The sequence below is a fragment of the Mus pahari genome, chromosome 1, assembly GCF_900095145.1.
Source record: "Mus pahari chromosome 1, PAHARI_EIJ_v1.1, whole genome shotgun sequence".
NCBI lineage: Eukaryota > Metazoa > Chordata > Mammalia > Rodentia > Muridae > Mus > Mus pahari.
The window spans coordinates 80,454,449-80,467,860 of NC_034590.1; the positions used below are offsets into that span (position 1 = coordinate 80,454,449).

Genomic DNA, 13,412 nt, shown 5'->3' on the forward strand with positions numbered 1-13,412 from the left:
TTTGCTTGCTTGCTTGCTTGCTTTTTGAGGCAGGGTTCCTCTGTGTAGTCTTGGCTGTCCTGGAACTCACTCTGTAGACCAGGCTGACGTCCGACTCCTGAGTACTAGGATTAAAGGCGTGTGCCACCACTACTTGGATAAATAGGTATGAATTATTAACCCTGGTTGTTGCTCTTGAGACAGGGTTTCACTAGAGACCTCAATCTGTGACCTAGATTGCCCTTGAACTCTGGGTCCTCCTGCCTAACTCCCACCCCCCAGTACTGGGGTTAACAGCATGGAATTTACCACCAGGCCTATCTGGGTGAATGTCTTACTGTCTTCTTGATTTTTATTTCTTTAATGACTCATGATGTTCAGCATATTTTCCTGTGTATATGAGCCATTTCAGAATCTTCTTTGGAGAAATGTCTATTCAAGTTCTTTTCATAACCACACCCTCATCTCACCCTACTAAGGGTCTAACCCTTGGCTTCCCCAGTGCTAGGCAAGCTCTGTTCTTTTGAGCCATAGCCCAGGCACAGCCCGGTTTGGTTTTGTTGTGTTTGGAACACTCTAAGGATGAGACCCCTATCAAATATAAATTCTACAGTATTCTGAAGACTGCCATGCCATGTTCTTGATCTTGTTGTTTGGCTCTCAAAAGTATTCAGCTCTGATAAAGTCCAAACTTTTTCATTGGTTTTCTATGATTTTTGTGTCATATCTAAGAATCCATTATTGAATTTAAGATCATGAAGCTCTACTTCTGTGTAAGCAATCGACAATTATAGCTTTTTTTAAAAACACATGCTTTCTTTTTTTTTTATTTTTTAAGATTTATTTATTTATTTTATGTAAGTACACTGTAGCTGTCTTCACACACTCCAGAAGAGGGAGTCAGATCTTGTTACAGATGGTTGTGAGCCACCATGTGGTTGCTGGGATTTGAACTCAGGACCTTCGGAAGAGCAGTCGGGTGCTCTTACCCACTGAGCCATCTCACCAGCCCTATAGCTCTTATATTTGGGCCTTTGATTCATTTTGAGTTGACTTTGTAATGGTAGGGTTCCTATTTTACCCCTTTTTTTAGATCTATGTTTAGTGTGTGTGTGTGTGTGTGTGTGTGTGTGTGTGTGTGTGTGTGTGTATGTGTACATATGTATATGTGTGCCTGTGCTGACCAGAAGAGGGTGTAAGAGCGACCCAGCATGGATTCTGGGAACTGACCTCGTTCCCTGGATGAAAAATCAAGTTCTAACCACTGAGCCAGATCCCCAGCCCCCATTTACTTTTTTCTTTTTAAATGCGTGTTGTTTAAATTCGCCATTTGCAAATATTGGTGTTTTTGTTCTGACACCAGGCATAAAACCTGCGGTAATCACTGTTCCTCCAATGAAGCTACATTCTCACCCTGCAAGTTTAATTCTTTTTATTTATCAAAGTTTTTTTCCAAACCTAGAATCAAGCACTACCTTCCTAGGTATATTTATTCTATTAAGGTCATGGCCCGGCAGTGGTGGTACATGCCTTTAATCCCAGCACTTGGGAGGCAGAGGCAGGTGGATTTCTGAGTTCGAGGTCAGCCTGGTCTACAGAGTGAGTTCCAGGACAGCCAGGGCTATACAGAGAAACCCTGCCTTGAAAAACAAACAAACAAACAAAGGTCTTAGGTAGACTGGTGGACACTTAAATGGCTGCTTTGTAAATGAGATTCCCCCACCCCATCCGGAGGTAAAAGCCTGAAGATACTACGCGTCCCTATCTACACATGAACATGTTAGCATTCACTGAAGCTACTTTGCTCTCTCACCCAACAGCTGCCAGGCTGCTGAAACTGATAAGCCCGGACAAGGCAGCGTGATTGCTGCGCTTGGCTGAAGGCCATCCCATCCCCTAAGATAACTACCACCACCTTTCGCTACCAAGAGAGAGAACAAAGCAAGCCCAGATTTGTTTTGCTGAAGGCTGGGGGAGCTGCAAGGTTCAGGCTTCAGCACAGGCTGAGCTGTGAGACAGATGACAGTCTCACACTTTGCCTTAGAAGACAAAATGGAGCTGATTACAAGTGAGGAAGATTTCTCACCCTGGTACTCCTCCAGTGGGCTGTAGTGGGGGTGAGTGGTTTAACTGAACAGTCATTTCAAGTGCTTCCAGTGGTTAGCCACTACAGTTCAGGGAGGCAATATGAAAGTTGGATTTGACCATATGTCCTTGCAGGCATGACGGGGGGGGTTCAAATTGCCTCTAGTAACCCATAACAAAAGGAGCCTGAGAGCTGCGGCGGGGAGGAGGGAGGAGGAAGGTTCCCTGATCCATTGCCACATCTCTAACCATGCAGTGGCCTCAGCAAGAGTCTTAATGACTGCTAGCCTTGATACCAGTCAGTCTTTCTCAGTCCCACATTCGGTTCATCATTCAGTCTAACTGCTCCTCCTCCCATGTATCCACCTCACCCGCACACCGTTGTCATCTCCCATCTTGATCCTTCCTTACCTGGGTCTCTGTTCACTGAGTCCATGTATGTAAAATATATATGGAAAACACACACACACACACACACACACACACACACACACACATATATATATATATATATATATATATATATATATATATAGTTTTTTAAAAGATCCCAGGCTAGCCTCAAACTTGCCAAGCACTCAGCAATGACCTTGAACTTCTGATCCTCTTGATTACCCCTCTGGTGGGATTACAGGTGTATACCAAACTCAAGGTCTCATGTATATAAGGCAAGCACTTTATCAACTGAGCTACATCCCAAGCCCCTATATATAAAACCTAAAGATAAAAGCAGGCTGTCTTAAAATTAAATTTGTGTACTAAGTACACTGTTTTCACTTTGAACTATGTTTGGGGTGCAGGGACAAGAACTTCAGAGATGGCTGCCGGAGTGTGTCCTAGACCATTGAATCTTGACATTCATTTGGAGCACCCGTGACTGCAGTGACTGCAGTGGCTACAGTATAAATAGGTACTGTGAGGTTTTACAGGCTGCTTTTACTTAGATTGCATGTTTGCTGAACAAGCCTTGGCTACATAATTTGCAGAGTCCAATGCAAAACGAAAGTGAAGGACTTTCAAAAGTTAAGACTTTGAAAAGAGCTTCAGGGGAAGATTAAAAGAAGGGCAGGCTCCTCTGAGTGCAGGCCCATGAACCTGAGCAGGGTGCGGTTCCACAAAGCTGGCTGTGTTGGTGCAGTGTGTGCGCACCCTGGAGGAGGGTGGGGGTGTGGACGGGAGGAGGTCAGGTGCACAATCTATCCTGGGTGCTACCATCCTCTTCCCTTCCTGTTCTCTAGCCCATCCACCACATTCACTGTCAAGATGATATTCTACTTTTGTGGTTGGTATTTTGGAGCTGACGATAGGACCCAGAGCCTTGTGCATTTCAGCGCATGCTGTGCCACTGAGCTGCAACCATCAAGTAACCTTTGGTTACTTGGTGGTTTGGTTAGTTGGTGGTTGTCATTATCGTTGAGATGATCTCACTGTTTAGCCCAAGCTCACAATCCTCCTGCCCCAACCTCCTGAGTGTCAGAATTACAGGAGTGGATGATCGTGTTCAACACTCACAACTATCTTTTAAAATTTTGTTTATAAAATGGATTTTTTTTAAATTTCTGAAATCTTATTGTTAGTTTTTCAGGACAAAAGGATCTTTGGGATAAGTATGTATCAAATCATTTCTCCCCTGTTTTCAAACTCCCTGTCTTAGTTACCTTTTCATTACTGTGCTAAGATATCATGACCAAGGCAACGTATAGAAGACACAGTTGCTTGGGTAGCTGGAGTTTCAGAGGGAAAGCCCATGACCACGATGTCAGGGACCACGGCATCAGGTGATCAGGCGGGCAGGTGGGCGGGCGGACGGGCACAGTACTACAGCACTAGCTGAGAGCTTACATTCTGATCTGCAAGCAGGAGGCAAAAAGCTAACTGGGAATGGTGTGGGCTTCTAAAACCTCAAAGCCCACCCACAGTGACACACACATCTTCCTCCACGAGGTCACACCTCCTAATTTTTCCAAAACAGTCCCACCAACTGGGGACTAAGATTACAAACATATGAGCCTATGGGCGTCATTTTCATTCTATAACTACAGTCATCAATAGCTCTCAGAGTCCAAATGCACCCCAGGTACTCGGATTCCTGTAGGGGGATGGTGGGTTTTGAGACAGAGTTTCACTTTCATCTTGTTGAATCCTTGACCTTCCAAATGTTCCATCTACAGGCATGTGTTGCCACACTTCCTTTATGACCTCTTTTTTTTGAAAAAGGTTTATTTATTTCTGCCTTTGTATATATGAATGATATGAGTGTTTTACTTGAGTGTATATAAGAGTACCGTATGTGTGCCTTATACCCCAGGAAGTCATAAGGAGACAGATGACCTGGAACAGGAGCTCAGAAGATTGTCAGCCACCATGGACACGCTAGGAACTGACCCCAGGTCCTCTATAAAAAGCATAAACTGAGCCATCTCTTCAGCCCCTCTGCTTAATCTCTCTTTATTCCTCTCTTCTTCCCTAGTATAATACAGACAAATTTACCTCCTCCCACTTTCTCTACTCAACTAAAATTTTCTCACCTCTGGGATATTGCTTATGTATATTCTTTCTTCTGTCTGTGGGGTTAGGTCCCTCTTCCGTCTGTGGGGTTAGGTCCCTCTTGCCTTTCTCTGGATGACTTAGTGGGATTTACAGTGATGTACTCATTTTTATGCATGGTCTATAAGTTTGTCTATGGTGGATTACCCGCAAGACTGTAAGCTTATAGAGAGAAAGAATCGTTTGCATGCATCCCTACTGTGTGTTCAAGACTCAGCACAGTATTGGGTACCTAATTCACAAACAGTTCCCATCTAGGAAAGGGCTAATAACCTTTCAAGCATTGCATGCCTTTAACAAGGTCTTCATAATCTGATAGTAATACAGAATTCCCGCCTAGAGGATAGGAGGTGGTGGCATTTTATTTGCAAATCCTAATCATTGTCCCATCTGTAATAAATTTCTCCTGGAGTCTGTTGATCTCGTTCTGTTCCTGATGTTAGTAGGCTAGCCTTCTCTAGCCTGTGTTAGTAGGATGGCCTTCTCTATGGCTGTTGCCTTGTCTGTATTCTCTTGCAGTTATCCCATAACAAGTTACTCTCTTTAAAGTTTAGTGAGGTTTAGCATCTGGTCCTATCATGTGCAAAGGCTATCTCTACTTGCCTATTTTGTACAGAAGTTAGGAATACAGATTGGTGGTAGAACATTTGCTTCACATACATGAAGTAAAGGAGGAGAAGGAAAAGGAAGAAGAGAAGCAAACACATTACTTTTCTTTATGCTCTGCCTTAAAGACAGGGGTTAATAAGCTTCCTGTTTCTGCCACTCCAAATGAGATAGAAATTACAGATAGAGTGTTATTATGTGGTGTTAGTTTTTAACCTGGCCCATCTTCTGATAGTCATTGTATACCCACTTTATACTTAGTTGGTTTTATGTGCACATACATTTTCTGGGAAGAATCTATATTTTCATTAGGTCCTGTGAGAAGTCAGATCCCTGGAAAATGCCCTGGGCTTTGCATCCTGCCTTACTTATTCCTAGGAGACCAAATCCGCAAAACTGATTGTGTCCTCTTTGTAAACCACTTGGTATTATGACTTCAGGATGCATCTTGAACCTTGTTTTCAAGAGAATGTTGTAAACAAGCCCTAAGCTCAACAGGCATTTTGTGCCTCATGAATAAAAGTGCATCATAAAATTTCCTGTCTGAAAAGAGGCGTCCGAGAACACTGTGCAGTACACTCAGCTGCTCTTGTGTTACTCACTAACGTCATTAGTACTATTTATTGTTTCTCATTACTTTTCTAAAGACCTGAGTATAATGACCCTAGTGTTAGGGACTGTGTATATACTATAATTAAAAAATAAAACCACAGTTCAAAACAAAACCTCCAAATGTTGCAAAGAATTAAGTTCAGATTTAGGGCCTAAAAATAATTCAGTTGGAATGTGAGGAAGACATTGAAATGCCATTATTCAGCAAGCTTTTGAAATATTATATATATATATATATATATATATATATATATATATATATATATATATATATGGCATTAAATGCATGTCAGACACAAAAGACAATACAACATAAGAATCCTTGGGCACACACACACACACACACACACACACACACACACACACAGAATGACTCTTCATTAACCAGGATTGTTTCCTTTCTATTTTCTTGCCAGAAAGGTTTTAAACTTTCTTTCTTTCTTTCTTTCTTTCTTTCTTTCTTTCTTTCTTTCTTTCTTTCTTTCTTTCTTTCTTCCTTCCTTCCTTCCTTNTTCTTTCTTTCTTTCTTTCTTTCTTTCTTTCTTTCTTTCTTTCTTCCTTCCTTCCTTCCTTCCTTCCTTCCTTTCTTTTTTTACCAAAACAACTTTTTACATTTTATTTATTATTACTTTTTTTTTACTTATTCACTTTACGTTCTTCTCACTGCCCCCCCTTTCCGGGTCATCCCCTCCTATAATCCTTTCCCCACCTCCCTCCTCTTCTCCTCCGAGTGGGTAAGAACCCTCTGGGCATCACCCTACCCTGGCACATCAAGTCTTTATGAGGTTAGACACATCCTCTCCTACTGAGGCCAGACAAGGCAGTCCAGCTAGAAGAACATATCCCACATACAGGCAGCAGCTTTTAGGATAGCCCCCAACCAGTTGTTTGGGATCCACATGAAGGCCAAGCTGCCCCATCTGTTATATATGTGAGGGGAGACCTGGATCCAGTCCATGTATGCTCTTTTGTTGGTGGTTCAGACTCTGAGAGCGCCAAGGGTTTTCAGGCTAGATGATTCTGTTGGTCTTTCTGTGGAGTTCCTATTCCTTTAGGGGCCACAATCCTTCTTCCTATTCTTCCATAAGAGTCTCCAAGCTCCATAACCTGTTTAGCTGTGGGTGTCTGCATCTGTCTGAGTCAGTGGCTGGGTGGAGCCTCTCAGAGGACAGCCACCCTAGACTCCTGTCTGCAAGCATAACAGGGTAACATTATTAGTGTCAGGGATTGGTGCTTGTCCACTGGATGGGCCTCAAGATGGCCAGTTATTGGTTGACCATTCCTGAGTCTCTGCTCCATCCCCTGTCCTTTTAGACAGGATAAATTTGGGGTTAAAAGTTTTATGGTGGAATGCTGTCCCTATCCCTCCATTGGGGTTCCTACCTGGCCACAGGAGATGGCCTCCCTCTTCAGGTTCCATGTCCCCAGTGCTATAAGTCACAGCTAAGGTCAGCCCCATTGATTCTTGGGTGCCTACCTTCTCCCAAGTCTCTGTCTCTTCCTGGAGATGTCCTCCACCCCCCAACCCTGTCAGCTGCAGACTTCCATTCATTCTCATGGCCATCTGGCCATCCTCCTGCCCCTCCCCAACCTGATCCTGAATGCCCCCCCCATTCCCTCTCTATCTCCTCTCCCACCCAGCCCCTCCCTCCATCTGCCTTCCTCCCTTTCTTGCTCAATGTGAAGTTACAATCACTGAACTTGAATGGGTGCAAAAGCATCTTGGAAGGAGCCCCTGCCGCCTTGTTTCTAGACCTGCCGCCTTGTTTCTAGACCTTGAACCCAAAATTTGTTCTAGTGATCTCCTTTCCTCCTGTCCTGGTGATTAAGCAAGGCCACTCATTTTTACAGGAAGGGTGAAGTACATACCCAGACGCGGTGAATTCCTCATCTATTTCCCGCTTACGCCCTTTAGCACTTTGGGGAGCACATTGGCAGAGGTTCCCCACCCACGCAAACCACAATCATACACACGCTTTCTAAGATTTTTCTAACAAAGTTCTCCGAGTTGCCAGTCTGGAATCTCACCTAAAAAAAGAATTGGCTTGGCTCTCAGGCAACAATCTCTTAAGTGCCACCACGGCGAAGGGCACCCAGTCTGATAAGGTGCGTGCCAAGGCGCTCAGGTGGGGATTCTTGGCACAGTGCCTTATACTGGCGCACACACAGGAGCTCGGTGGAGCCAAAACCAGGGAGTCCCTCCTTCCACCTTTGGGTTCTGTTTGCTTCCTTGTTGAAGCCACCTGTGGCTTTAAAAGAATTTTAAGGGGTTTGGGGTATAGCTCAGTTGATTAGAGGTGGAACAGAAAGATCAGGAGTTCAAGGTCATCTTCTAGCCAGTGAGTTTTAGCTCAGCCTGGCTACAGGGGACCCTAACCTAACAACAACAATATAATAATAATAAAGTGTCGGCTAAGAGCATATTTGGCGATCGTGTCCCAAGCCAGAGCTAACTCCAGGTCACCGAGTTTCCTCAAAGAGGAAGCCCAGGCGGCAGGATTTTTCTTCAGACAGACCCCACCCCCACCCCCACCCCACACACACCCAAGGCTGGTAGAGACTAGAGCCAAGGAGTCCAGCTCACGAGACTAGCCCTGGCTGCGGGCCAATGCTGGGCTGCCCTTGACTTGGACAGACTGGGTCAAGGAAATGAAAGTAAAACATGATGTGGCCTGGGCCACAAGTTGGTGACAGGTATGTCGCATCTTCAAAGAGACTGACAGCCGCGGTGTCAACAGACAATCCGGGGATGAAATGAAAGGAAGGGTACAGAAAGGGACAGAAGTGAGAAAAAACTATGGTCAAATTCTAGGGTTCCTGGGAACCCACGCAGCGCCCTGTGCTACCTGTGCTTGTTGGTGCTGACAGGCTAGCGCCTGGCCAGGGCTGCTGCGGTGACTGTCCCGCGGCCCAGAAGGCCCTAAGGCGGGCCAGTTCGCCTAGCTGCAGCTCTTTTAACATCCGTGTCCCAAGCCCCTACCAGAAGCAGAACCTGGGAATCTGTCCCCTGCCCAAGGGGGAACTTAGTTTTGCAGTTCTAGGAGGATAAGTAATCTCAGTGTGGCCATTTTTCCCCCAGGTGCAATGTCCATGGTGTCTGGATGATGACAAACGGGCTTAACCAGCAGTGCTTAGCACGGTCTGCGCTGTGAGCAAGGTCCGCGGGATAATGCCTAGCCGGTTTTGCTCTTGGTCTAACACTTAAAGGCAGATAAGGTAGGACGCTGGGAGATCTGCCGGGGTCCTCAGGAAAAGGACATGAGTTGTCTGTGTCCACATCACCAGGGCTGGGGGCTAGGAGCTGGCGTAGGTCATATCTTTAGCTTCGTGACCTTCCGGGAGACCTGCACGCGGAGCTGCGCCTGTCGCCCAGTTTGGCCCTAGAAGGGAAGAAAGTGAACTCAAGGATCTGTGAAGAGCACCAGCCCGAGGCAAACGTGTTCAAACTGATTCATCGGGAATTAGCACATATCTCTGGGCGGGGGCCGGCATTCTCCTCTCCCCCACCCCCCATGAGAACGGTGACCCCAGCCAGAAAACCGGGCCGCTCTACAGCTTTCCTACCTTTAGTGTGACTGGGCAATATACTTATCCTCTCAGCACTTCACTTTTATTCAAGAGAACACCAGCTCGGGAGTGTGTGTAGAGATCAAAAGCGATTGGGATCTGGCTGGGATTTGTCAACTGTAAAGTGATTAACATATGTGAGGCATTAGTGTGCTCCCAGTCAGTCAATCCTCACGTTTAGAATGGATGAATGAAGGCAGCCAGGCCGACTCGCAGGTCATAGCCTTATAAGGGATAATAGTATCACAAGGAAGGAAACAAAAATATCTCTCTTCCTAATTTTGGCTATTCCTGTATTTCCAAATAGGAATGTGAGTTCTGAATCTTCAGATAACTACCCTCTCCAAACCCCAGTTTCCAATTCAGCTGTTCCCAGTTCTGCCCTTATTACGAAATCGTACTGGCTATCAAGAAACTCCTCAGTCTTGGTCACTGGAGACTGAGCTTCTCCCTTCCAGGTGTACCCTGCAGGCACAGATGGAGGTCGAGACTCAGTCAGGTGCTAAGCCGGCAGGGGGCGCGGCCCATTGAGGTCACAGCTCCCCAAATCCAGGGTTTTGGTTATCCATGCATCCCACCCGTCTCCCGGTTCTTGAAGCACTGTCCAGGAAGCTCGGATCAGCACTCTGGGTTGTAGACATTACGGGCAAAGGATCCCCCCCCACCCGAGTTGCTCTGGTTCCCCTTCCCTTCTAACACTGTTTGAACTCTATGCTGGGAAATTAGGGCAAGGGAAGTTCTGCTCCAGTCTAATGTCTCAGAGCGGATCTCTGAGACGCCTGGCCACAGGGGACCTCTTACCCCTACCCCCATACCCACAGGCAAGCTGCAGGTCTGGTTTTAGAAGCAAGCGCGCTGGAGAGGGAGGACTCCAGGGCAGAGCAGGCCACGCCCACCGTCCACCCCAGAGCGCTTATAAGACGCTGGAGCTGGCGCTCACTATTCAGTGGTTTCTTGGTGACACTAGGCAAGCAACTCCAGCGTTACCGCTCCCGCTCCTGGTTTCTCGGCTTCTCATCGCAGTCAGTCTTGGACTTTGGGGTTTTGCTACTGTCAGAAGGACTTCTTGCAGCTTCAAGTGCTTGACAACGCACCCCTTCAGCAGGTAGGAACCGCTGGCCTTCAGCATTTTAGGGAGGGGGACGGCTTTGCTAAAGCCCCAAAACTTGTAGCACTGGACAAGGGGAACAACCCACTTTAGGGTATCCACTGTAGAGAACACCTCATGTCCCAGGTCTAGCTCATGCGCACGGCTGGAGCTCTCCTGAGATCTCCCTCCTCCTTGGGCCGAGATCCTGGGACTTTAGTTGGAAACCTCTGGAAGCCTGGCAGTTTGCAATGGCTTCCTTTGCCTTGCTTGTCACCCACCCGGCCAGCGCAAAAACCTCCGGTGTTTCTCTGCGCCAGGGGGGAGATAAGCAGCTGAGCCTGGAAGAGCGCTGCCAAGCGGCTCCCCCTCCTGCCGCCACCCTTCGTGTGCTGACCGGATCGTGCTGCTGGCCCGGTTGCTCACACTCGGTTGCGTCTTGTTCCTTTCCAGGGTATCAGAGCATCGCCACAGAATGAAGCTGTTTTCCATCACCCTGATGTTATTGGGTTCACTCGCTTTCCTAGGCGCGGACACCGCAGGGCCAGACACTCCCTCGCAGTTCCGAAAGAAGTGAGTTTGGGGCCGTGCTTTCTTTCTTCACTTTGAATACCTGGCAATAAGAGAAAACCAAGAGATGGTCTGGAGATGTTACAAAGGGAGTGAAGCTGGCTGGGACATCACTTGAACTTAGGCCAAACGCATCTGCTTGTGTTTTCTAGGTGGAATAAGTGGGCGCTAAATCGTGGAAAGAGGGAACTACAAGCATCCAGCAGCTACCCTACGGGGCTCGCTGATGAAACGACAGTTCCTACCCAGACTCTTGATCCGTTCCTGGACGAGCAGAACACAACTGGTCCCCTACAAGCCAGGTAACTATGCTCTCTGCAGAGGATGTGCCCTCTCCACTACTCTGACCCTGGGGATTGTCCTGGCTGGACTGCAGCTGAGGCTCCGGTGGAGGGAACAGGTTCCAGGTCCCTCGGGTTCTGCATGGCTCTGGTCCTAGGTGGTTGGGACCAAAACCCTGGTTGATGAGGTGTCCTTCCTTCTTCGCAGCAACCAGAGCGAAGCCCGCATTCGAGTCAAACGCTACCGCCAGAGCATGAACCAGGGTTCCCGCAGCAATGGATGCCGCTTCGGGACCTGCACATTTCAGAAATTGGCCCACCAGATCTACCAGTTAACAGACAAAGACAAGGACGGCATGGCCCCCAGAAACAAGATCAGCCCTCAAGGCTATGGCCGCCGGCGCCGGCGTTCCCTGCCCGAGGTCCTCCGGGCCCGGACTGTGGCGTCTTCCCAGGAGCAGACACGCACAGCCCGAGGCCCCTGGGCGCACATCTCCAGACTCTTTAGGATATAGGTGCGGGTGGCAGCATTGAACAGTCGGGCGAGTATCCCGTTGGCGCCTGCGGAATCAGAGAACTTCGCACCGGGGCGGACTGAGACAATCCTGCAGAGATCTGCCTGGCTGCCCCTAGGGGAGGCAGAGGAACCCAAGATCAAGCCAGGCTCATGTCAGAAACCGAGAATTACAGGCTGATACTCTCCGGGCAGGGGTCTGAGCCACTGCCTTGCCCGCTCATAAACTGGTTTCTCACGGGGCATAAGCCTCATTACTACTTGAACTTTCCAAAACCTAGCGAGGAACGTGCAATGCTTGTTGTCCAGCCAAAGGTAAATACCGTATTTAAGTTTGTTGCTGTCAAGGTTTTTTTTTTTTTTTTGTAACTTCAAATATATAGAGATATTTTTGTACGTTATATATTGTATTAAGGGCATTTTAAAGTGATTATATTGTCACCTTCCCCTATTTTAAGACGTGAATGTCTCAGCAAGGTGTAAGGTTGTTTGGTTCCGTGTGTGTGTGTGTGTGTGTGTGTGTGTGTAAAGTGGAGAGCGCCTGATTACCGCCTGTGGATGAAGAAAAAACATTGTGTCTCCTATAATCTATTTACATAAAATATATGATCTGGGAAAAAACAGACCAATAAACTGTCTCAATGCTGATTCATTCTCGGTTCATGCATTTGGGGAAGGATGGTCTGGGTTTGGGTCGGCCTGGACGTGCGGAGATATTTTGCTTCTTGTTTTGGGAAGACTGAACTGCAGTGTGAGTGCAAAGCAACCTCTCCATGCAGGGCTTACCTGTCTCGAGCTCTGGTGTCCATGTGGATGCACAAAGCGCGTGTCCTGGGAGGGAATCAAGAGTTCTAGTTCACTTCCTTGCGTGGCAACCAGACCGGGTAGGGTAGGGTGAGCCCTAGTAGGCGAGCCTGGGCTCCTTAAGTTGCGCAATATACTCCCAATTTTATAGGGTTGCTCACTGGACCTGAGCTAAGGTGCTCTTTGGAGACTTAAACTGATATTCAAGGCTTTCTAAGTAGTTTATGCTCCAACTGCGGGTGTTATAAGCTAACGGGGTGTGTGTGTGGGGGGGGGACGGCAAAATGTTCGCACAGCTTTGGGAAACCCTCAGCTAGCAGCCCAAGTCTTCACAGGGCCCTAACATCCATAAGCGGGGCTGTAGCGCCCCCTGCTGGCCACCATGCGTGCTCCCCCAAGAGCGGTAGAGTAGTACGTGCGGTTTAATAAGTTCTTCTACGTGGGAGTCAGCACATAGTCTTAATGAAAGAGCAAAGAAAGTGGGGAGAAAGGCAGTTTGCAGATGCCAACTGGGCTCCCCTCCCTCCGTCTTCTCCCCCCCCCTTCTCCGACCTGCACGCGGGCTTGCTGTGCAGGGACAGTGACTCAGCGCCCACACGCTGTGCGGCGAGCAGCTGCTGGCCGGAGGAGGGCGGATGGACGTGCAGCCGGAACCGTGCGCCTCCGAGGGCCTGAGACCTTCATTGTTCGTCTCCCCTTCCAGTTCTCCTCTTCCTTCCTCTTTCCCAAGCCTTTTTCATGCTGCCTTCACCTCTATCTA

General features: G+C 47.6%; 1 protein-coding gene across 1 annotated transcript; it reads left to right on the top strand.

Annotated features, from left to right (window-relative positions):
- The first annotated feature begins 10,345 nt into the window (after nucleotides 1–10,345).
- On the top strand, nucleotides 10,346–12,496 carry Adm (adrenomedullin). The gene is made up of 4 exons (XM_021219496.1): nucleotides 10,346–10,501; nucleotides 10,937–11,056; nucleotides 11,206–11,355; nucleotides 11,543–12,496. Exons 2-4 carry the CDS (start codon nucleotides 10,959–10,961, stop codon nucleotides 11,847–11,849), a joined length of 555 nt encoding a protein of 184 aa, XP_021075155.1. The 5' UTR covers nucleotides 10,346–10,501; nucleotides 10,937–10,958; the 3' UTR covers nucleotides 11,850–12,496.
- Nucleotides 12,497–13,412: the final 916 nt, after the last annotated feature.